The 22,293-nt window shown below is 36.3% G+C and overlaps 1 protein-coding gene across 4 annotated transcripts in view; it reads left to right on the top strand.

Moving 5' to 3' along the window:
* The window catches only part of HELZ (helicase with zinc finger), a 172,473-nt gene that overhangs the window by 99,495 nt on the left and 50,685 nt on the right, over positions 1 to 22,293 (top strand). For all 4 annotated transcript variants that reach the window (XM_021670872.2, XM_021670873.2, XM_021670871.2 and 1 more), the window contains 5 exons: positions 6,796 to 6,979; positions 8,717 to 8,945; positions 16,115 to 16,319; positions 19,922 to 19,973; positions 20,777 to 20,967. In XM_021670872.2, coding sequence (XP_021526547.2) covers positions 6,796 to 6,979; positions 8,717 to 8,945; positions 16,115 to 16,319; positions 19,922 to 19,973; positions 20,777 to 20,967 — 861 coding nt within the window. The remainder of the gene's footprint in view (positions 1 to 6,795; positions 6,980 to 8,716; positions 8,946 to 16,114; positions 16,320 to 19,921; positions 19,974 to 20,776; positions 20,968 to 22,293) is intronic.

Genomic DNA, 22,293 nt, shown 5'->3' with positions numbered 1-22,293 from the left:
ACTTCAGGAAGCCAGGAGGATGGCAGATCATTAGGGGCATGGCTCTTGATCTCCAGTCTCCACTGCCCTTGAATTCCCTGCTTTACCCATATTATTTACAAAAAAATTGCTTTATTATGTAGTAGGAATTCAATTTTTCATTAAGACATTGCTCACGGTCCTTTAGTTAGAAGTCAGTACAAGAAAATCTTTAGTACTCACTTGATAAAATCCTAGCCGAAAGCAAAGAAACTTGACATTTTGTTTAGTCTGTGCCATTTAATTTTAGGAAAAGGAAAACTTCTCTTTCAATATTTGAAATATTGAAAATAACTTTAGGGGTCTCCTTTATTGTTTTTGCACTCAAGTTGGAAACCACTGGCCTAAAAATTAGCCATGGTTATGGGTGGGAGGGATGACAGGAAGCAGCAAGCAGGGCCTGAAATGGAGAAGCCTTGGTGACCCTGCTGTGACATCAGGGATCAGAGCTGAGCCTTGAGCCTTGATCCTGAGGCTGGATTCATGTTTGCCAGAGGCTCAGTTTCTCAGCCTGGGCTACTTGTTCATTCATAGTGACCTGGTGTGTTTCCCAAGAAACCTATAAGCTATAGGATGAATAAGGTGCAGGTTCATGGACTGTCAGTTTTAGTCAAAGGTGTCTTTTTAAAAATATATATATATTTATTCATATTAAAAGAATACAAAGACAGCTCACCTTAAAGGTCGTGTGACCTTTAAATATTAAGCCTGTAACTTTAGAGACATTTCAAGCCACCTTGACTTTCACCAGAGCATGGTTGTTCAGACAGTGTCTTCAGCCCCATGAATTACTGTAGTCAAAAATTTTGAGACACATTGCTCCAGGACTCTTTCTGCAAAGGGCAAAAACTGACCCTGTTCACCTCAGCTGAATACCAGTGTAGGCATTTTGAATATTTGAATATCACTATAGGCATATTTGGATACTAGTGTAAGTATATTTGGACAGTAAGATGATTTTTGGAAGCTCTGGACTTTGCTTGATGGTATATAACTTAAAGGCAAAACTCAAATCTATTTTGTATTTTAGAACAAGCAGAGCAAGTGGCATCAGTTACATTCATAGGAGAGAAATGGTATCTTTTATAAAGATTCTGACTAATAGGAAGGCATTTGAAAACAATTTACATTCCATTATTATGAAAATAAGATAGTCTTTCATAGAGTTAAAACGAAAATGAACTTAAAAAATGGTTGGAATTAAAAGTAAAATTCAAGAACCACAAGTTGAAGGAATACTCATAGCATTTGTGCTGTGCATAATTCTCCTTTGTTTGGACAATATGTTTTTTATTTTACATATCTTGTGCTTTGTACATCATTTGAATTGTGTCTTCTTTCACATGCTTAAAAATGGTAGCAGGAGACTGAGAAAGATCATTCTTCTTTTCTTGATTCCGAACTTATATCCCACACTAATGAAATGGTTTCATTTTAATACCAAGGTGGAAAAAAAGTACAATTTAAATACTAAGCACCAAAGATATGAATTTTTTTTTTTTCTTAAGACAGAGTCTCCCTTCGTCACCCAGGCTGCAGTGCAGTAGCGTGATCACTGCAGCCTTGACCTCTTGGGCTCAAGTGGTCCTTTAGCCTCAGCCTCCTGAATAGCTGGGACTGTGGGTACACACTACCACACCTAGATAATTTTAAAAAAATAGATTTTGTAAAGATGAGGCCTTACTGTGTTGCCCAAGCTAGTCTTGAATTCCTGGGCTAAAGCGATTCTCTCACCTCGGCTTCCTAAAATGCTGCGATTAGAGGTGTGAGTAACCACACTGGGCCAAGATACGGTTCTTAACCTTGAAAAATTCATTTGGAAGGGAGGAGCTACGGATAATAACCGCAAGATGGTGTGATCTGAGAGGTAGATAGAGTTGTACAGATAAACAAAATGAATCCATTGGGCTTGGTGGGGACTGAGGCATAGAGGAGAACATGGTTTTTGCCTCATATGTTTTGAGAATCTGCAGTTAATTATCTATATTTATAATTGTTATGTCTCCCTAACAGGTTGACCTTTTTATCATTTTTAAATGTCCCTCCTTGGCCAGGTGTGGTGACTCACGCCTGTAATCCCAGCACTTCAGAGGTGGAGGTGGATATATTGCTTGTGCTCAGAAGTGCAAGACCAGTCTAGGCAACGTGGTGAAACCCTATCTCTACAAAAAATACAAAAGAATTAGCTGGGAGTGGTGGCAGGTGCCTTTAGTACCAACTACTCAGGAGGCTGAGGTGGGAGGATGGCTTGAGCCAGGGAGGTGGAGGTTGCAGTGAGCTGAGATTGCACCACTGCACTGCAGCCTGGGTGACAGAGCTAGACCGTGTCTCAAAAAAATAAGATAAATAAATATCCCTCTTTATCTGTAGTACAATTTTTTGTTTTAAAGTTGATTTGTCTGACAGTATAACCATTTCAGCTTGTATAGTTGCTGTTTCCATGGTATATCTTTTTAAAAATTATTTTACTTTCATCTTATTTACGTGTTTGAATCTAAAGTGCATGTCCTGTAGACAGCATATTATTGGATCTTGATTTAAAAAAAAAGTCTGAAAATCTCTGCCTTTTTGTTTGTTTTGTTTTTGAGACAGGTTCTTGCTCTGTCACCTAGACTGGAATGCAGTGACTCAATTATGGCTCACTGCAGCCTTGACCTTCCTGGGTTCAGGTGATCTTCCCACCTCAGCCTCCTGAGTAGCTGGGACTACAGATGCACACCACCATGCCCAGCTAATTTTTGTATTTTTCGTAGAGATAGGGTTTTGCCATGTTGCCCAGGCTGGTCTTGAACTCCTGGGCTCAAGTGATCCACCTCCCTCAGCCTCTCAAAGTTCTGGAATTACAGGTTTGAGCCACTGCACCTAGCCATCTTTGCCTTTTGATTGGAATTTTTAATCCATTCACATTTAATGTTATTATTAATATAGCTGGATTTACCTTAGCCTTTTTTTCTATGTCTCGTGTAGTTTTTGATTTCCTGTGTCTCCTTTATTGCCTTCTTTTGTATTAAGTGCATATTTTCTAGTGTCACATTTTAATTCCTTTAATTATTATTTCTTCATTTTTTTGAGACAGAGTCTCACTCTGTTGCCAAGGCTGGAATGCAGTGGTGTGTTCTTGGCTCACTGAAACCTTCTCCTCCCAGGCTCAAGTGATTCTTGTGCCTCAGCCTCCTGAGTAGCTGGGATTACAAGTGCCTGCCACCACGCCTAGCTAATTTTTATATTTTTAGTAGAGATGGGGTTTCACCATGTTGGCCAGGCTGGTCTCAAACTCCTACTTCAAGTGATCCACCCACGTTAGCCTCTCAAAAGTGCTGGGATTATAGGTGTGAGCCACCACACCCGGCCATTTCCTTTAATTATTTTTTAATTATATTTTTTGAGTTATTTTCTTAGTGATTTCTTTAGGGCTTACAATATACATCTTAATTTATCAGAATCTACTTCAAATTTATACCAACTTAATTCCAATGAGTTATAGAAACTATACTCTGACATAGCTCTATACTTCCTTCTTTTTGTGCTATTATATATATATAATATACCTATATGTAGCAAACTCAATACTCTATTTTTATAATTATTACTTTATGCACTTTTTTAAAAACAATTCTGAGAGAAGGATGACAAATACATGTTTATGGAGTTTGCTACATTAACTTTCTTATATATACTGATTCTTTTCACTTCTCTTTGTGCTTTTGAGTTACCATCTGGTGTCATTTTTAACCTACCTTCTTTGTGCTGTTATTGTCAGATATATTACATTGTTATGTGTTATAACCTAACAATACAATTATATACATACGAGTTTATGCAGTTGCTTTTTAAATCAGTTAAGAGGAGAAAGGAGAAGAAATACATATTATACTGTCCTCTATAATTACCCACATAATTACCTTTACCAGTATATTTTATTTGTGTGGATTTGAATTATTGTCTGGTATCACTTGCTTTCACCCTGAAGAACTTCCTTTAGTATTTCTTGTAAGAGGAGTCTGCAAGTAAGGAATTCTCTTAGGTTTTGTTTCATCTGGGCACGTCTTTATTTTGCCCTCATTTTTGAAAAGTAGAATATAAGATTATTGGTTGAATTTTTTCTTTTAACAAATTGAAATATGTTTTCACACTGCTTTCTGGCCTCCATTATTTCTGGTGAGAAATCTTTTAGTCTTACTGGAATTTCTTTGTAAGTGATGAGTTGTTTGCTGTTTTCAAGTTTTATTTTTGTCTTTGATTTTAGTTTTGACTATGGTTGTCTGGGTGTGGATCTCCTTGTGTTTATCCTACTCAAAGTTGGTGAGCTTAATTGGTGTTCCATACTTCTTTGAGGCTCTGTTCTTTTTTTCTGCATTACTTTTTGTCTCTGTTCTTAAGATTACATAACTGCTGTGTATCTTCACATTTGCTGATTCATGCTTCTGTTAGCTCAAATCTACAGTTGACTCTTGGCAATAATTTTTCATTTCAGTGTTTTCACTTTTCCACTTCCTGGGGCATAAATTGCTCCACAGTGTGATCCAGCTGCCATGGGTCTCTTGGCAGAGGCAGAATGTTGCCAGTTTGTGAGCCTTCCTCTCACCCTCTCCTGGGCAGAACTTACAGAGCAGTTGTTGGGGAAGGACATGGAACTGCTCCTTACTGCTTGTCCCAACCTGTATCTGTCCTGTGGAGCAGGAGCTTTGTGTATGCTGTGTGTCTGTATGTAATCCATGCTGCCATCCAGGTGCTTCTGTCCAGCTGGTGCCACTACCAAGTGTGGGTCTTCTCCAATGCACACCAGGGGAGGTTGGGATCTGCTGATGTTCGTTGGCTGTTGAATCTACCCAGCGTAGGTCTTCTGTATTAGAAAGCTGGAGAACATGGAAACTGTCAATGGGCTGCCAAGGCCATACAGAGCTATGTAGGAAAGAGGGACTGCACTGCCACCCACTGTCCTACTCCCTATATAGCAGGAGATGGGGGTTGGGGAACAGGCACCACCTGACTACTGCCAACTGCTTATCATAGGCCTTCTGCAGCACAAAGCTGTGAAAAATGAAATCTGCCAATGTTTACCAGCTGCCCAAAGCACCTGGAATAGGTGGGAGATAGGGAGATGGGAATTGTCCCTTGGCTGTTGAAATAGTTTGTAAGACAGAGCTATGGAGGAATGGGGCAGTCCCTAGCTTGTAGGCCTCAATCTTTCACTGTTCTTAGTGAGTTTTTATAGGTTTTGTTGAATAGATAGATGCATCTCAATTTCTTCTAATCTCTTTGATTTGTCTTTAGAGACTTTGAGTGATTGTCTTTGCTAATTTTGACCAGCTTAAAAGATGTCTGTCTGGGAGAGAGGTTTCCCAAAATGACTCATATCATCATTCTGAGTCTGTTTTTTGACTACACAACAGGAGGATAAAGTGCAGAATTGGTTGTGTGTTGCTTAGTGGTGGGAACTCTGTGGGATGGGAGGGGGAATCAGAGGTGTCTCCCAACTCATCTATCCTCACATCTAACCACATGGGTAAAGATAATTTTTTCTTATTCCTTACTGCAGTAGGCTCAGTATGTCTACTCTGTTTCCTGATAGTGAGGACGCCATGTCTTTTAGCCTAGTTTGCTCTTCACATTCCCTGGGTAGTCTATGTGTTTGATGCACTTGCTGCTGTGTCATAATAACAACAGGATGACTATAGTCCTTACCTCTGTAGTTCATTCAATTTGTATCTGGACATGGGAACTGCTTCCTAGTCAATAACCTTCAAGTTCTTCAAAAGATGAAAATTGTCAATTTTTATTAAATATATTTAATATTGTAAATTCAAATAGATATTGTTAGTAATAAAGAAATGATGTACTGAAAGACATTTTAAAAGATATTTCCTTCCTCTGTATGCCCCTAGACTCTTGACCAGACCCTCTATTGTGCTTGCCTTATATTTTTTATTGTGACTCTCTTTTCTAAATAAACTGTAAGCTCTTCTTAGTAAGTAGCAGGCGAGGAACATGTTTTATTAAGTTTTGTATCTTCTTCACTGTGACGAACATTGAAACTGTTTGATCGGTTCATTGAATTAAAATAGAACAAACTATCCTAAAAACCCTATCGTACTCCAATAAATGGGATCTCAAAAATTCAGTTGCATAAACTATGGCATTGCTTTATTATTGCAAGGTTAATGAAATGGCTTGGCTGGACTTGTACCACTAGCAGGCCTTGAATTCTGAAAGTCTGTTTCTCTAATCCAAATGTGGCCTAGTCCCAACTGTGGTTTGGTGTCAGTTGATGGCTGTTAGCTGGTCTGCTTGGTTTTATCAGTGAAGAAGGGGACAATGTTAGACCTTGTACTGCTGGTTCTTGGTGATGTCACTGATGACAGGAAGCTTCTTGTTGGTTGGTTAGTTTCATTGGCCTGATCTGGAGAGAGTGGACTGAGGATTACTGGGGCTATGAGGACTTGCTTTCCCTAGTATCATGGCCACTCCCTGTCTTTTTCCCCATGCGGGATCTTGAGCTTGTTCCTCCCTACACAGGAACTTGGGAGCCAATAGCATTATCTCTGATTTTCTTGTTTCCACCGGTTTTATTATTGGGAAATTTTACTGTTTAAAATGTAAATGAAAAATTTACATTGTCACTCTGTTCACATCAGCAAAGCATTACTCCCATTTAGAGGTAGTTTTTTTTAATGGCATCTGCTAAAATGGGATCCTTTATAATCTGTTTCAGTGACCATATTATTTTCTCCAAACATTGGTGATAACTTTAATATGTGTGTGTGTGTTTGTTTAAAGGTGTTTGAAGTGGTGGAACGCGTAGAAGAGTTAAGAAGGAAGTGGCCAGTAGCGTGGGGGAAGTTAGATGATGGCAGTATTGGTGTGGTGACTCCATATGCCGATCAAGTGTTTAGAATACGTGCTGAACTTCGAAAAAAGAGATTATCTGATGTTAATGTAGAAAGGGTGCTAAATGTTCAAGGTAAGTATTAATTTAAATGAATTAAGTCATTCAAATGCTTAAATCTAAAGTGTGTTCACATTGGATTTTTAATGCTCAAATCTCTTTTCTGAAGAAGCAATTATGTGCTCACTTCATATCAAGTTCTTTAATGCCAAGTTCAGCAATTAAAGGTTGAACTCATTTACATGTTTATTAAATTTTTATATCCAAATAAAAGAAGTATTAACAAAAATACCTTTTCTGTGATCATAATTGTATAAATGCCACATAGTATGTGTATGCTGTGAATTACAGTCATAATAGCATATAACACATTCTGCTGTTATACTGTATCTGAGGATGAATTTCTTCATAAAGATTTTTATCTATAGACTTTTCTAAGTTTATAGTTAACAGCAACTCTTTTAAATTATCTTCATGTAATTAATTGCTATAAAATTTGTGCTTTAAATATATGAAGCAGCAGTAATATGTCAACTCTAAATGAAGCCTAATCCAATGTTAGGTTTTGGATGATACCAGTAGTAAGAGTAATACACAGCCGTCAGATTGTGGGGCAAAAAGTAGTTCCACTGTACCATGTGTTGTCCAGATTATGCAGAATTTAGGTGAGCATTTTAGAAAGAACATTAGAGCAAATTAGAAAGCCTTCAGAGGAGACTTAGGGTAGTGAATGGTCTAGAAACTGCCATGTGAGTCAGGAATGGTTGAGAAAACTAGGATTGTTTGACCTAGAGAAGAGAAGACTAAGGACTGACATCCACACTGTATTGAGATTTGTCATAGGGTAAGAGAATAGATGCGTTACTATATAAAGCATGTCATTCAGAGAAAATATAATACACCTAGACTTTCTGAAGACTTCCTTATGAAAGCAGCTGTGCCTGCCCTCATTGGCCAGAGACTAGATGACTGCTTCAGCAAAGGGTCCTTGTATTGGGCGGAACCTGGGACTAGATGGTCTTTAAGGTTGGTTCTAGCAGTATCATTAAAAAAATTTTTTATGGTGGTAAAAGATATATAACATAAAATTTACCATTTTAATGAACGTAAGTTCTGTGGCATTAAGTTCATTTACATTATTGTGCAACAGTCATCACCATTCATCTCCAGAACTTTATCTTTCCAAACTGAAACTATACGCATTAAATGACCCATTCCTCCTTCTCTCCTGGCAGTCACCCTTCTACATTCTTTCTCTATGAATTTGACTATTCTAGCTACCTCATATAGATGGAATTATATAGTATTTGTCCTTGTATGACTGGTTTATTTCACTTAGCATAATGCCTTCAAAGTTCGTTCATGTTGTAGGATGTCTCAGAGTTTCGTGCCTTTAGGAGGCTGAATAATCTATTGAATGTATATTCCACATTCTGTTAATCCATTCCTCTGTCCAGGGATACTTACTTGTGTTGCTTCCACCTTTTGGTTATTGTGAATAATGCTGCTATGAACGAGGATATACCAGTATCTGAGTGGCTCCTTTCAGTTCTTTTGAATATGTACGTAAGCATGGAATTACTGGATCGTATGGTAATTCTATGTTTAATTATTTTAAGAACTGCGACATTGTTTTCCACAGCAGCTGTACCATTGTACATTCTCACCAGCAGTGCATAAGGGTTTCAGTTTTGCCACATCTTCGCCAATGTTTGTTATTTACAAATTACATTTTAAAAAATGCAATGCTTTTATTATATCAGTGGTTCAGAATGACGATCTTAAGTCTTTTCTTAAAAATTTTCTTTGTAGGAAAGCAGTTCAGAGTTTTGTTTCTTAGCACAGTACGTACAAGACATACTTGTAAACATAAACAGACACCAATTAAAAAGAAAGAGCAACTTCTGGAAGATTCCACAGAGGACTTAGATTATGGTTTTTTATCTAACTACAAGCTTCTCAATACTGCCATCACAAGAGCACAATCCCTGGTTGCTGTGGTGGGTGATCCCATTGCTCTGTGCTCTATTGGAAGATGCAGGTAATTATGTGTTACTGATTGAGACACTAAAGGGGAAATGTGACATGATTTGTATACCTATGTGTACATTCGTATGACCTTCTGGATAATTAAAATCAGGTTTATTATAGCCTGATATCCAAAGGGAACACAAAAGCATATTACTTTGGATCTATTCATTGTATGCATAATTGTGTATTCATTGAGCCATTATTCAAGAGATATTTCCTGAGTGCCTTCTAGCTTCTAAGCACTCTTCTAGCTGCCGAAGATGTATCTGTGAACAAAATAGACAAAGATCTCTGCCCTTGTGGGGCTTACATTTTATTGATGGGGTTTACTGATGAGGAGAGGAAGATTATAATAAACTAAATAGGAATATTATATAGTATTTTATATTATATAGTATTATATAGTATTTTACATGGTAAGTTGAATGGAAAAGAAATAAAACATTAAGGGGAATTAGGAGTGATGGGGATGGGACAGACTGGCTTGTGATTGTAAATAGCATGGTGAGAGCAGACCTCACTGAGAAGCTGACTTTGGAAATGAGGGAGTAAGGTATGAAGCAATAGCATGGTAAGAGCAGACCTCACTGAGAAGCTGACTTTGGAAATGAGGGAGTAAGGTATGAAGCTATCTGGGGTAAAAGTGCTCCAGGAGGAAGCAACAACTAGAGCAAGGATCCTGAGCTGGTTTCATGTGTGTATATGTCTTTGATGGATATTAACTTTTGTATCCCTTAGTGCCTCACTTTCCCCCCTTTATTGTAATAATTTTTGATGAATTTCCTTCTGTAGTCTTGCTCTCTTAAGGTTTCTCAGTGTAGATAATTCTTTGTATCTGGTTAATCCAGAAGATCTTAACGTTAAGGGGTTTAGAAGTAGTCATTACTTGTCTTTCGATAGCATCATTAGTATTCATTAGACTTTAGTTTTAAGGAACAATTTCTACTAAATATGGTTAAAATATCAACCTACACACAAAAATCTTTCTTTATACGCTTGTGACTTATACCAGTTAATCGGAATTTTAACTGTACGAAGCCAGTAATAGAAGATTTGGCCTTCTGAGTATTGAATAACTGTGTTCGCATTAAAAAAGAAGCACTTGAACAGATATTTATAATATTCTTTTGTGAAAAAGAAAGAAATACACTAGGGATTACTTAAAATTTTATAAGTATGCTAGTACCTGTCATAGGAAGTTCAGAATAGTAAAAAGGGATGTAGATAGTCCTGAATCTGCCTTGGGTAATTATTTCTTTTTGATATGTTAGAATTAAAGTAGACAAAACTATTAGGACATGGCACTCTTTAAATCAGGTTTTTTTCTTGCAATATAGATAATGACAGTACTTTATTAACTATTTTTGTGTTCTAGCAGGAAGAAAAATTCTACGAGAAGGGAGACTTTGGGATCTGTAAGAATAAATTCATGTATTAGAATGTAAGATCCCTCAAAAAGTTAATATCCTTTATAGGGGAAAGCTGTCATCAAAGGAATCAAGTAGAGTTTTAATTTATGAAAAAAATTTTTTTTAAAAAACAAAGCTTGGAGGGTCTGTGACTTATTTATCTATAAACAATTCTGTTGTAACATCTTTAATTTTATACTTTAAAAATATATTGCCATGCATTTGTAGTCACTAATGACAAAAAATTAGAGGGGGGAGAATATCTTTTTTTTCTTTTTTTTTTAAGATGGAGTTTTCTTCTTGTTGCCCAGGCTGGAGTGCAATGGCATGATCTCGGCTCACCGCAAGCTCTGCCTACTGAGTTCAAGTGATTCTCCTACCTCAGCGTCCCGAGTAGCTGTGATTACAGGCATGCGCCACCATGCCTAACTAATTTTTTTTTTGTATTTTTAGTAGAGATGGGATTTCTCCATGTTGGTCAGGCTGATTTCGAATTCCCAACCTCAAGTGATCCTCCTGCCTCATATTCCCAAAGTGTTGGGATTACAGGCGTAAACCACCACACCTGGCCAAGAATACCTTAATTCTAAGTTACAAACAGAGAAGAACCAAGTATATCAAGGAGTCTACTAATTTGGCTTCTATTCTAAGAATTTACTTTAGTTACTTTACTAGTCATTGAAAGTATATTTGGTTAGAATGTTGCTGATGGTATTTTACCATTTTTGCTTATATTTATTATTTGATAAGTGAGACAGCACATACAATTTGATTAGAATGTAATATATTAAAGCACGTATATAGATTGGGACATGTTGAAAACAGCTAGAAACTATTAGGGGAATAAATGGATATAAGAATAGTGTTCTGGCCAGGCGCAGTGGCCCACACCTGTAATCCCAGCACTCTGGGAGGCCCACATGGGCAGATTGCTTGAGCTCAGGAGTTTGAGACCAGCCTGGGCAACATGGGAAAACATTGTCCCTACAAAAATTACAAAATTTAACTGGGTATGGTGGCATGTGCCTATGGTGGCAGCTACTGAGGAGGCTAAGGTGGGAGGATCATTTGAGCCCAGGAGGTCGAGGCTATAGTGATCACGCCACTGCCCTCCAGCCTGGGTAACAGAGGAAGACCCTGTCTCAAAGAAAATTAAAAAAAGAATAGTGTTAAGCCACATTAGTTTTGGGCTCTCCTTATAAATAACTCCAAATATATTTACCAACCTGAATATTTTTAAAGAAACAATTACACCTTTCTTATAGAGTCATATTATACTGTGAATTGCATGAGATCAGCATTTTTTGTCCATTCTCTGACAGAAATCATTACTTTCTTAGAGCAAATGGGCGAATAATTCTTCCTGACACCGTGCTCTCAGAATTATCCAGGGCTAATTTTTAACTTCAAAGCTGAGTCTACTGTTGCCTGTTTCTTACTGCTCAGCTAGGAAGTGTCAAGGAATACACATTAATTGATAAGCTAAGCAGAATATTTTCAGGGAAGTAAATATATTGTGTTAAGTGAAAAAAAATCGTAAATTCCATAGTTACATGGCAGAGTTGGTTATCTGCTTTATTTGTGCAGTTTAATTATGGCTATAGCCCAAGAATTGATAGTTGGGACATATGGATATTTAAGCTTTAATCTCACTAATTTAATTATATGTTAACTTAATCTCATAATACAAGTAAACTTAGAGGGCATAACATGATTCTTGCGTCCTGGAAAATGGAAGAGTGAGTTCTTTGTAGTTTGAGTTCTTTAGGACTGTTCTCCTGCTTTTTTCGTTTAATATTTTCACAAAAACTAATATAATCCCAAATATCAGTCAAGTTTTTAAGGAATACTTACAGTGTATATTATACCAGTTTAGAAGCCAATCAGTTCTATATTCTTTTTTGTTGTATTTTTAAACAGATTTTTTTCTGTTAATCCGAAATGGATATAGCGAAGATCCTCCCTCTCTCTTTCGCCAAGCTAACAAGTATTAATAGAGTGGCTGCTGTTTATTGACAGCTTTCTTTGTGCCAGGTGCTGGTTTATGTGCTTTGCACACATAAACCATCCTCCCAACAACCCTGTAATGTGGGTATTTTATTTGCATTTTAAATAGGCAGCCTGATTCAGAGAGTTTCAGTTGCCCAGGGTCACATAGCTATTATGTGGTTCACTCAAACAGATGTCAGATTGACTTCAAAACCCACGTTCTTCTCTCTGGTTATGCTGCCTTTCCCAGAAATGATGGATATGCTCAGATAAATCTGCATGGAATGGCAGGAGGCTAAGAGGAGAGTGCTAACATTTCCTCAAACCCAGGCGTTTGGAGAAGGTCTTCTCTTGAGCTGAGTTTCTTCATTAGCACATTTTATTTACTCTGTGAAATATAAACATACTTCATGTATGTGTAGAGGTGTATGTATATGTGTACAGACACACACACACACACACACACACACACACACACACACACACACACACACACTGTGACCTAAGGGTACCAAGCAATTTTTTTAGTGTTTTATCAGTGATCCTAGAAGTAAGGTTAACAGAAAGGAAACCAAACTTTGTGTTGTTCAGGCAGTGATTAAAAATAAGGTTACATCCTTTGAAATGCCTAAGATTATATTACAGTGTAATACACACTTGGGTCTTTAAACCAATAGTACTAAAAAAATGGTTGACAGGATATTATATTAACATTTTAGGGAGGGGGCTGAGAATTGATGAAGCCTTTAGATAACCATAGTGGTGAATTCTTGTCCTCATTCTAACATGATCTTTCAGTTATATTCAGAAATGATTCATAATTTTATATATTGTACTTCAGTAAGATATTGGGGAGTTCAAGGGCCAACGTAAAGAGAAAAAAGGAAAAATTTTAGCTTTAAAACTAAGAATTTTTGAAGGAAAGAAGTATTTCCCTGAAAGTTTAGAGGTGAGACACAAATGTCTTTTCAATAATAAGGAATGATAATAATAGTAGTGCTGGTGCCCACTTTGCACATGAGGAAACTGAGGTATAAAGAGAGGTTACGTAATCTGCAGGAGTTCACACAGCTACTGAATGACAGAGTCAAGATTTCAGGCTAGTTCTAGAATCCATATGCTTTACCATTTTGCTATATCAATGTGCCAAAAAAAAAAAGAGTCAGATTTAACATGCAAATTTCAGGTCACTTTTGGAACCAGTTTAACTTGATTAACTTATAGTAAGTACTTAATGTTACTTCTAAATTGATATACTTTAACTCGAAGACTACTTCTTTGAAATCCCTGGAATCTTCTTGTAGGCAGACTGTCTCTAGCTTTTTGTGAAGTATGAGGTTGTTTGAAGATTCTGCTTAACTCAATGTTACTTCAAATTCTGTTCATTGCAGTCAAGGTCAGTGAGGTGATACAGGAACAGGGTATGGAATTTTTAAAGGTAGCTTAAAAATAGAGCAAGTTCTAGCATTTTGGCTATGTAAGCTGGAAATGAAAAATGTAATAAGAAATTGATATTAAAAATTGAGCTAAAGGCCGAGTGCAGTAGCTCATGCCCATTATCTTAACACTTTGTGAGGCCAAGGAGGGAGGATTACTTGAGGCCAGGAGTTTGAAACCAGCCCTGGCATCATAGCAAGACCCCATCTCTATAAAAAAAAAAATTAAAAAAATTAGCCAGGTGTGGTGGCACACACCTTTAGTCCCAGCTACTCTGGAGGCTGAGGTGGGAGGCTTTAGCCAAGGAGTTCAAGGTTATAGTGAGCTATGATCGTGCCACTGCCCTCCTGCACTTTAGTCTGAGTGACAGAACATGACCCTGTCTCTAAACAAAACAAAAAACTGAACTAGACAAAGTAAAAGTCAATCCATTCTTCTTGGTGTTTTGCTTTGTTTTGAAGTCCAACACAAACATGAAATGCCACTCTATGAAACTGATACTTTATCAATTAGACTAAAAAGAACTTTCTTTTGAATATAGTATGTAGTAGAATTGTATTGATAAATATTCATGCAGGTGAATATTGTGGCTGTTCTTATTAAAGGGTGGGAAAGTTGATGGATTTTAGATCCCGAGTGCTATATAAGATAATCCTTTCTTATATTTTCTCATGTTATGATGAGAAAAAAATCATAATTCCTCAGTGGGATTCTTAAAAATAAAGGACAGCTTTTCAGTGTGCATTTCTTGGCAACACACATTTCCAGTAACTGTGTGATGTCTTGTTAGCCTTAGTCTTCTGGTCAGAAGTAAGTATTTAATGTTTCATTTTTACTTTTTCTGTTGTTTAGGTCTAAAATTTTTTCTGAACTAATTTCTTTATTTTTTGTTTATTCCATTTAAAATTTTTTACTTTTTCTTACTAAATTTTTTTTTCAACAGCTTTATGGGTACAAGTGGTTTTTGGTTACATGGATAAATTGTATAGTAATCAAATCTGGGCTGTTAGTGTTCCCCTCACCTGAATAGTGTAGACTGTACCCAACAGATAGTTTTTCATTCCTTACCCCCTCCCACCCTCCTGCCTTCTGAATCTCCAATATCTCGATTCATTCCTTAAACTCATCTTCAAGAAACGAGGAAAGATGGATAGAAGGCATATGTAAGAGAAGCATAATTTGAAATTAAACTCTGCAAAGTTTTATGAATATATTAATAACCCAATTCCCATTTATATACTAACTTTTATAATATAAACCTTTTCATTTATGCTTCTTTAAGCCAACTTGATTACCTGCTGTCCACGTGGACACAAGAATACCAACTTGGGAAGAAACCATATCACATATCTTTTATAGCATAATAAAACATTATTTGAACCTCTCTTTTAAACATAGGTATGCATATTTATAATAGTCATTTAAAATGTAAAAACTTTTTATATTGTCTTTTGTAATATGTATTTAATAATTTTAATATTTAGAAATCAATTTTCTAACCTCTAGGAACAACAGCATACAAATGCAACAAGTTTTGAATGTATTTTTCTTCTTTAGTACTTACTAATTTGATTAAGAAATGAATAACATTAAAATTAGCATTCCAACTTCCTATATTTTTCATAATTCATTTAACACATCATAGTGTAAGTTGTGCTTGTAACAAGCATCTGTTAATTAAGAGAAAAATATAGGATAGCTGGTTATTTCTTAAGAATCCTCATAAGGATTATCTACTTTGTGGCTCAAATTTATGTCCTGAGTTGGCTTTTCTTAGTCATCTAACAGTGGGCTACTTTGGCCTTATAATTCAAATACACACACACACATACATACACACACACAGAGAAAGACATACATGTGTGTATATGTGTGTGTATATATACATGTATATGTATGTATGCATATGTATATAAATTATAATTATATTATGTTGAATTTTATATATAGTGTATATATATATATATGTATGTAGTAACTATGTCTAGAGTACATATTTTCTTTGAAATGAGTTGGCATCAGTTTGGAAATCTGTGGGTAATAAAAAACATCATTTTGAATTAGTGTGGATAGGTGAGCATTGACCATATTACTTGCATTGACGAACCAAAATTAATGGAGAGCCTGTTTTATATGTACTATAATACAGGGTATGACTATATTTTCAAAATCAAACTTCTGGAGTCTTGTGATCTGGTAGAAAGATTGTATCTCAGTCATAGTCAGATGACTGTTGGGTTTAAGGATTTGGGGTTGGGGTGGAATATGAAATTATCTTTAGTTACTTACATTCAGTGATCTCATCCATTGAATTGTAAACTTATCTTCTAAATCCTTTTGGTAGGAAATTTTGGGAACGGTTTATTGCCCTGTGTCATGAAAACAATAGCCTACATGGAATCACTTTCGAACAGATCAAAGCTCAGTTAGAGGCTTTAGAACTAAAGAAGACATACGTGTTGAATCCACTGGCACCTGAATTTATCCCCCGGGCTCTAAGACTGCAGCATTCAGGAAGTACCAACAAACAGCAGCAATCACCACCCAAGGTAAAGCCTCTGTTAATGAAATTGAAGAGGTTAAAGGGAGAAAACAGCGCAGAAGTGCCAAAGGTTTATTGGGCTGCAAGTTACTTTAAGTGTTGGAATTGAAGGTTACATTTGGCGGCAAGCAGTTTCTGCAAGGAACTTGTTTAGTTTGGACATGTAAGTGAAAATACAGTATGGTGTTTAGCCATGCTTAATGTTATAATCATTCTCAAACAATTTTTAATACCCGATAACTCCTGGTATCATTTATATAAAATAACCTTCTAATCCTCTCTACTGATAGAGTTGTTATAGTGAGATGTGAATAAAACAACGAAGTTTAAAAAATTTATCACAGTTATTAAAACATGTCCTTATATTCTTTATAAGGAATAACATTATAACTATATTTATATACAGAAAATAATTCTGAACCTTTACTGATGACTGATTCATTTGAAGTGGTATTTGACAGAGTAAAGAAATTTGACTGACTTCTTGAAGATGACTTCAATTGATTTTGACCCATTTTTCTTGTAGAGAAGCATTCCAATCAGAGGGAGTGGAGCAGGGGTGTCAAGGTCATTTCCACTTTTGAACTATAGCTATTTTGAACAGAGACAGCTGGCTTGTTTGCTAGAGTGCCTGAAAAAAATGCTTGCGGTTACCATCTAGAAAAGAAAGTTCTGAGACTGGCATGTTTAGTATTTGTTCCAGGTGTTTTTGTTTTATATTTATAATCATCAGCATACTAAAGTTACTGATAAGAATTAAAAGAGTATGTCAGTTTTGAGCTTCCTTTAAAAAAATTAAAAAAAATTTTTTTTTTTTTTGAGAAAGGGTCTCTGTTGCCCAGGCTGGAGTGCAGTGGCACAATCTGGGATCACTGCAACCTCCACCTCCTGGGCTCATGCAGTCTTCCTGCCTCAGCCTCCTGAGTAGCTGGGACTACAGGCAAGGGCCACCACATCCGGCTAATTTTTTTTTTAATATGTTTTTTAGTAAGACAGGGTTTCGCCATGTTGGCCTGGCTGGTCTCAAACTCCTGACTTCAAGTGATCTGCCCACTTTGGCTTCCCAAAGTGCTGGGATTACAGGCTTGAGCCACTGCGCCTGGCCTGCTACATTATTATTTTGTGTATAAGCTACCAAACACTGTATATTTTATATAAACTAAGTAAATTTACTGTTCTATTGCTTCTTGCTAAATCAAAATACAAATTACAGTGACTGGAGGATTGTATCCTGTATTGAACCGTGTAGAATGCTGAATTATACTTATAGATATGCCACTGTCTTTTTACTGCATAGGCCCCAATTTGCTTTTTTTATTTAGTATACTACACAGCACCCATAGTGCTGATATATATTGTTTGGTGTGCTTCCAGCTTTACAGTATAGGATTACCCTAGATTATGGTTACTGTTTTTATTAGTTTCCTGTTGCTACTATAGTGAATAAGCACAAACAATAGTAATTTAACACAAACGGATTATCTGGCAATTTTATGAGTCAGATATCTGGACTGGCTTGGTTGACTTCTTCGCTCTGGGCTTCTCAAGGCCGACATCAAGGTATTGACTTTCTGGGCTCTTATCTGGAAGCTCTGGAAAGAATCTCCTTCCAAGATAAGGCAGGTTGTTGGTAGAATCCAGTTCCCTGTGGTTATAGGACTAATGTCCTTGTTTCCTTGGTGACTGTCAGCTAGGAATCATACGTAACTTCTAGAGGCTTTGTACCAGTTCTCAACTGTGTCCCTTACATCTCAGAGCCAGCAATGGTGCATTGAATCCTCCTCTCCCTGAGAATCTCTCTTACTTCCTCTTCTGCTGTGTCTCCCTTACTCCAACCAGAGAAATTTCTCTGCTTTTAGGGCTCATGTGATTAGATTGGGCTCACCCAGGTGATCCAGGATAATCTCCCTATTTTAAATCTGTAACTTTAATTAATATTCACAGAGTCCCATTTGCCACATAAAATATTCACAGGAGCCAGGGATTAGGATATGGGCCTCTTTGCAGGGGCCATTCTGCCTGCCACACTCTGACTAAATTGCTGTGTTTCCTCCACATGCTAAGCAGTTGTCCCTGCTTGTTGAGTCATTAGCAAATTAGTGATTGATCTGGAGGATAAGAAATCTAAATGGTTTGTCACCCTTTTGGAACTGCCTTATCTGCTGTCTGTGTCACTGGCTCTCCTTTCTTCTGTCAATGTGTGTGCTACTGGCTGCTCTTGTCTCTTCTAATTGCTCCTGCTTCTCATCTACTTCTGCCGTCTTGATGTTTGCCTTTTTCTCTTTTTTTCTGTATGCTTTTCTTATCACTTCTCTATTCCTCAGAAGTTTTTTCTTCATATAGCTGGAGCCAGTCACTGTGAACCATCTTTCTCTTGAGGTTAATGGACTGAGTATGATTTTTTTTGGGGGGGGGGATCTTTTTTCTGATTTTATGAGACTTTTTTTTTTAATGACTTTCTGACTTTAGCTGCCCTTCCTCACTCATAACCAATTGACCTTAAACCTTCAGTGTTCACTGCTGATCTGAATATTTGCTCTTTCTAACAGATAAGTAGCTAAGTCAAATATCATTATATTTTTGCTTTGGTCAGGAATGAATTTTTCTTCCTACTGTAGACATAATCGTGTCTTTAGTTTTCAGATGTAATTTACAAATTTTCAAGTTTGTATGTGCCTAAGGGTAAGTTGCATAATATGCTACTTTTCCTCAGTTGGCTTGGTATGTGTTACTTTTAGCCCATGGGAAGAGAGGATTTTTTTTTTTTAATACAGAAATTCAGAACCATTGTCTCTTCAAATATTGTTTCTGCCCAAATGTAGGCTAAATACACCATTATGTGAATTTGCTATTACTTATTTAATAAATCCTTCACTGATGGGCATGTAGATTGTTAACATTTATGACACACATAAACCATGCTCTCTGTGCCCAAATTCATGATTACTTCATTTGGATAAATTTCTGGAATTGCAATTACTGGGTTAGCGTATGTACATTTTTGATGCTGTTGATATGTATTGCCAAATTGCTCTCTAACAATGAACTGGATTCTCTCACAAGCAAATGATGACCGGGCCCCTTTTTCTGTTTTTTGTTTTTTTGAAGTAAATGTACTTTAATATACCATGAATTATTCTCAAAATATTATAAATCCCAAGCCATATTTACGTTCTTTTTACTGCTTTAAAGGTTCTCATCCTCAGGAATTGAAGATTAACATTTTTCCTTTGAAAAACAACTTCTTGTGATTTGTTGCAAAATGTATAGAGAAACTGCAATTCTGTTCCTGCCAAGGAATAGAATTTTAAGTCATGTTGATTGCATATTTCATTTTAATGAAAAATGTTTTTAAAAAAGGAATTTTAGATACCTTTAATTTGAAACTGAGAAAACTTTAGGCCCAGCAATATTATTTGAGATGGCTGTGACCTATGTTTAAAAAGAAAATTGACTCAAAGCAGTCTAATGGTTATTAATTATAGACTCACAATTTTTAGATTTTAATTATTGATGTATACGTTAATTTACATATGGTTAGGAAAATGATTATTGTTTTCTAATATTAAACATGCTTAAATTGTCATACATTTGTGTTTTTTTTTAAAGGGGAGAGGTCTTCATCATACCCAGAATGATCACTTCCAGAGTGATGGAATTGGTAAGTGGAAAATTACCCTATGAAAACTTGCTTTTATGATGTAAAATATTTTTCCCATCACAAGAAAGAGGAGGGTGGGGAGATGGTTTCTCTCTCTCTCTCTTTCTCTCTCTCCCTGACACACACACACACACACACACACACACACACACACACACTTTGGAACCTCTCTTAATTCTTCATCACTTAGGGTTTTATCAGTGCATTGATACGTTATTTCTGAAAAGGGGTGATTTTGTAGGTATTCATGTACATACACAGAGGTTTTGAGGAAAAACATTTAAGCATTTTATGCAACATAAGTTTTCAGAAAATATTTATATCCTACAAATGTCAGGTCCTAAAAGTTTCAAGATAATTTACTTAAATGATTTTAAATATTGCGTAGTTACGCTTTTAAGATAATAATTGCTTAACTTTCATATGATATGTGGTTCTGTTAAAATTGCAAGTCAAAACTTTATTCTGAACAGTTGTATACTTTTTTAGACAGAAGACTGTTTACTAGGATTGTGTGCATAGCTTACTCTCTTGGAAGACACATCCTGAGTTCCTCAGAAAACATTTAAAATGATGCTAGTTTATAGAAGGAATACTTTGTATAACTCATGTTAATTTTAGGGAGCACTATAAAATGGTTATTTTTTTGTAATATGCTTTACTTTTCCACACTGATGATTCTTTGATGATAAGATATCTTAGGCAAACCTGGGAATTATATTTTGCTGTTGAATAGTTTAAATTATTTTTTCTAATGACTATGTACAGCTATTGAGTGCATCCTTTTTCTGTTTATTTTTCAGTTCAGCCCAATCCTTCTGTACTTATTGGCAATCCTATTAGAGCATATACTCCTCCACCCACTCTTGGACCTCATCCAAATTTGGGAAAATCTCCAAGCCCTGTTCAAAGAATAGATCCTCACACTGGGACAAGTATTCTCTATGTACCTGCTGTCTATGGAGGGAATGTAGTTATGTCGGTGCCTTTACCTGTAAGTGGACATTTGAAATACTTTGTATTGAATCAAATAAAATAGAGTTCACTAAACTGGTACTAATCCCAAATAGTATTCTACCAACCTCTTTTTTTAAAACAACCTTTTGATGCCCATAATCTTTTTTTTAAAGCAACTGTCACCTCTAACTTTTAAATTTGAAATAACCAAAGAAATGTGAATTGTTGCTTACAGTTTGTTATTAGGTTGCTAGTGACTATGAAGAAATTATATTTAGATTTAGAAACCTTTGTAATCTTTTTTGTTTTGTTTTGTTTTTTGAGATGGAGTTTTGCTCTTGTTGCCCAGGCTAGAGTGCAGTGGCTCAATCTTGGCTCACTGCAACCTCCATCTCCTGGGTTCAAATGATTCTCCTGCCTTAGCCTCCCAAGTAGCTGGGATTGTAGGCATGCACTGCCACACCTGGCTAATGTTTTGTATTTAGTAGAGACAGGGTTTCACTATGTTGATCAGGCTGGTCTCAAACTCCTGACCTCAGGTGATCCGCCTGCCTTGGCCTCCCAAAGTGTTGGGATTACAGGCATGAGCCACTGCACCTGGCCACCTTTGTAATCTTTTAAAATATTTTATTGAGGAAAATTGGGCAAAAGTTAACAGAGCTAATGAATTGATCTCTTATTTTGTAAAGTGAAGTTTTCATTTTATCTTTTAATTTTTTTGTCTAAGTCAAAAAATGTTCCCAAGAAATTCAATTGATTGGAGGAGGCAGAGAGGCTTGGATTAGTCTAGTTCACTGGATCTAAATTGAGCTGAGAAATTCCACATCTTATGAAATCTTCACTACTACTTAAAAACATTACTGAATCCTTTGTAAGACTACAGATTTTTAGAGAACTTCCATCTTGTATGTAAACTCATTTTCACTTTCTTTAAAATTTTTGAATATTTTGTTATTTGCTGACATGCGTATTTCCAATTCAGGAGTTTTAGCCTAGGAAATAATTTCTTTCATTTAAGGCAAGCACTGTAATTTCAGGCTGAGGTGATCATTGCCAAAGGTTTTTGGCAGCCTTGCCCACACTCCAGAATGGGAAAATGCTTAGCAGCAAACATTTCTCAGCCATATTGGTCAGGATAGTTCACAATCATGACAGCCAAGAAGAATGACTGTAAATGAGAAATATGTAATTCATGCCCACTTTCCATAGACTTAAGACTTTAGATTTTAACAAAGTTATTTCTTCCCAGACAGCCGGGCAACATTATACATCATCTGCTTTAAATAGTAAGTCCCTTAGGATTTATATTTCACTTTACTAGGTCAAAGAGGCTTCTATTGTATAAGATAGAATTCTGAGAGTC

Source organism: Aotus nancymaae, unplaced genomic scaffold (genome assembly GCF_030222135.1).
Source record: "Aotus nancymaae isolate 86718 unplaced genomic scaffold, 86718_ANA_hifiasm-v0.15.2.pri h1tg000089l, whole genome shotgun sequence".
Lineage (NCBI taxonomy): Eukaryota > Metazoa > Chordata > Mammalia > Primates > Aotidae > Aotus > Aotus nancymaae.
The sequence above is the reverse complement of the archived record's forward strand: the minus strand, read 5'-3'. Positions and strand labels throughout refer to the sequence as shown.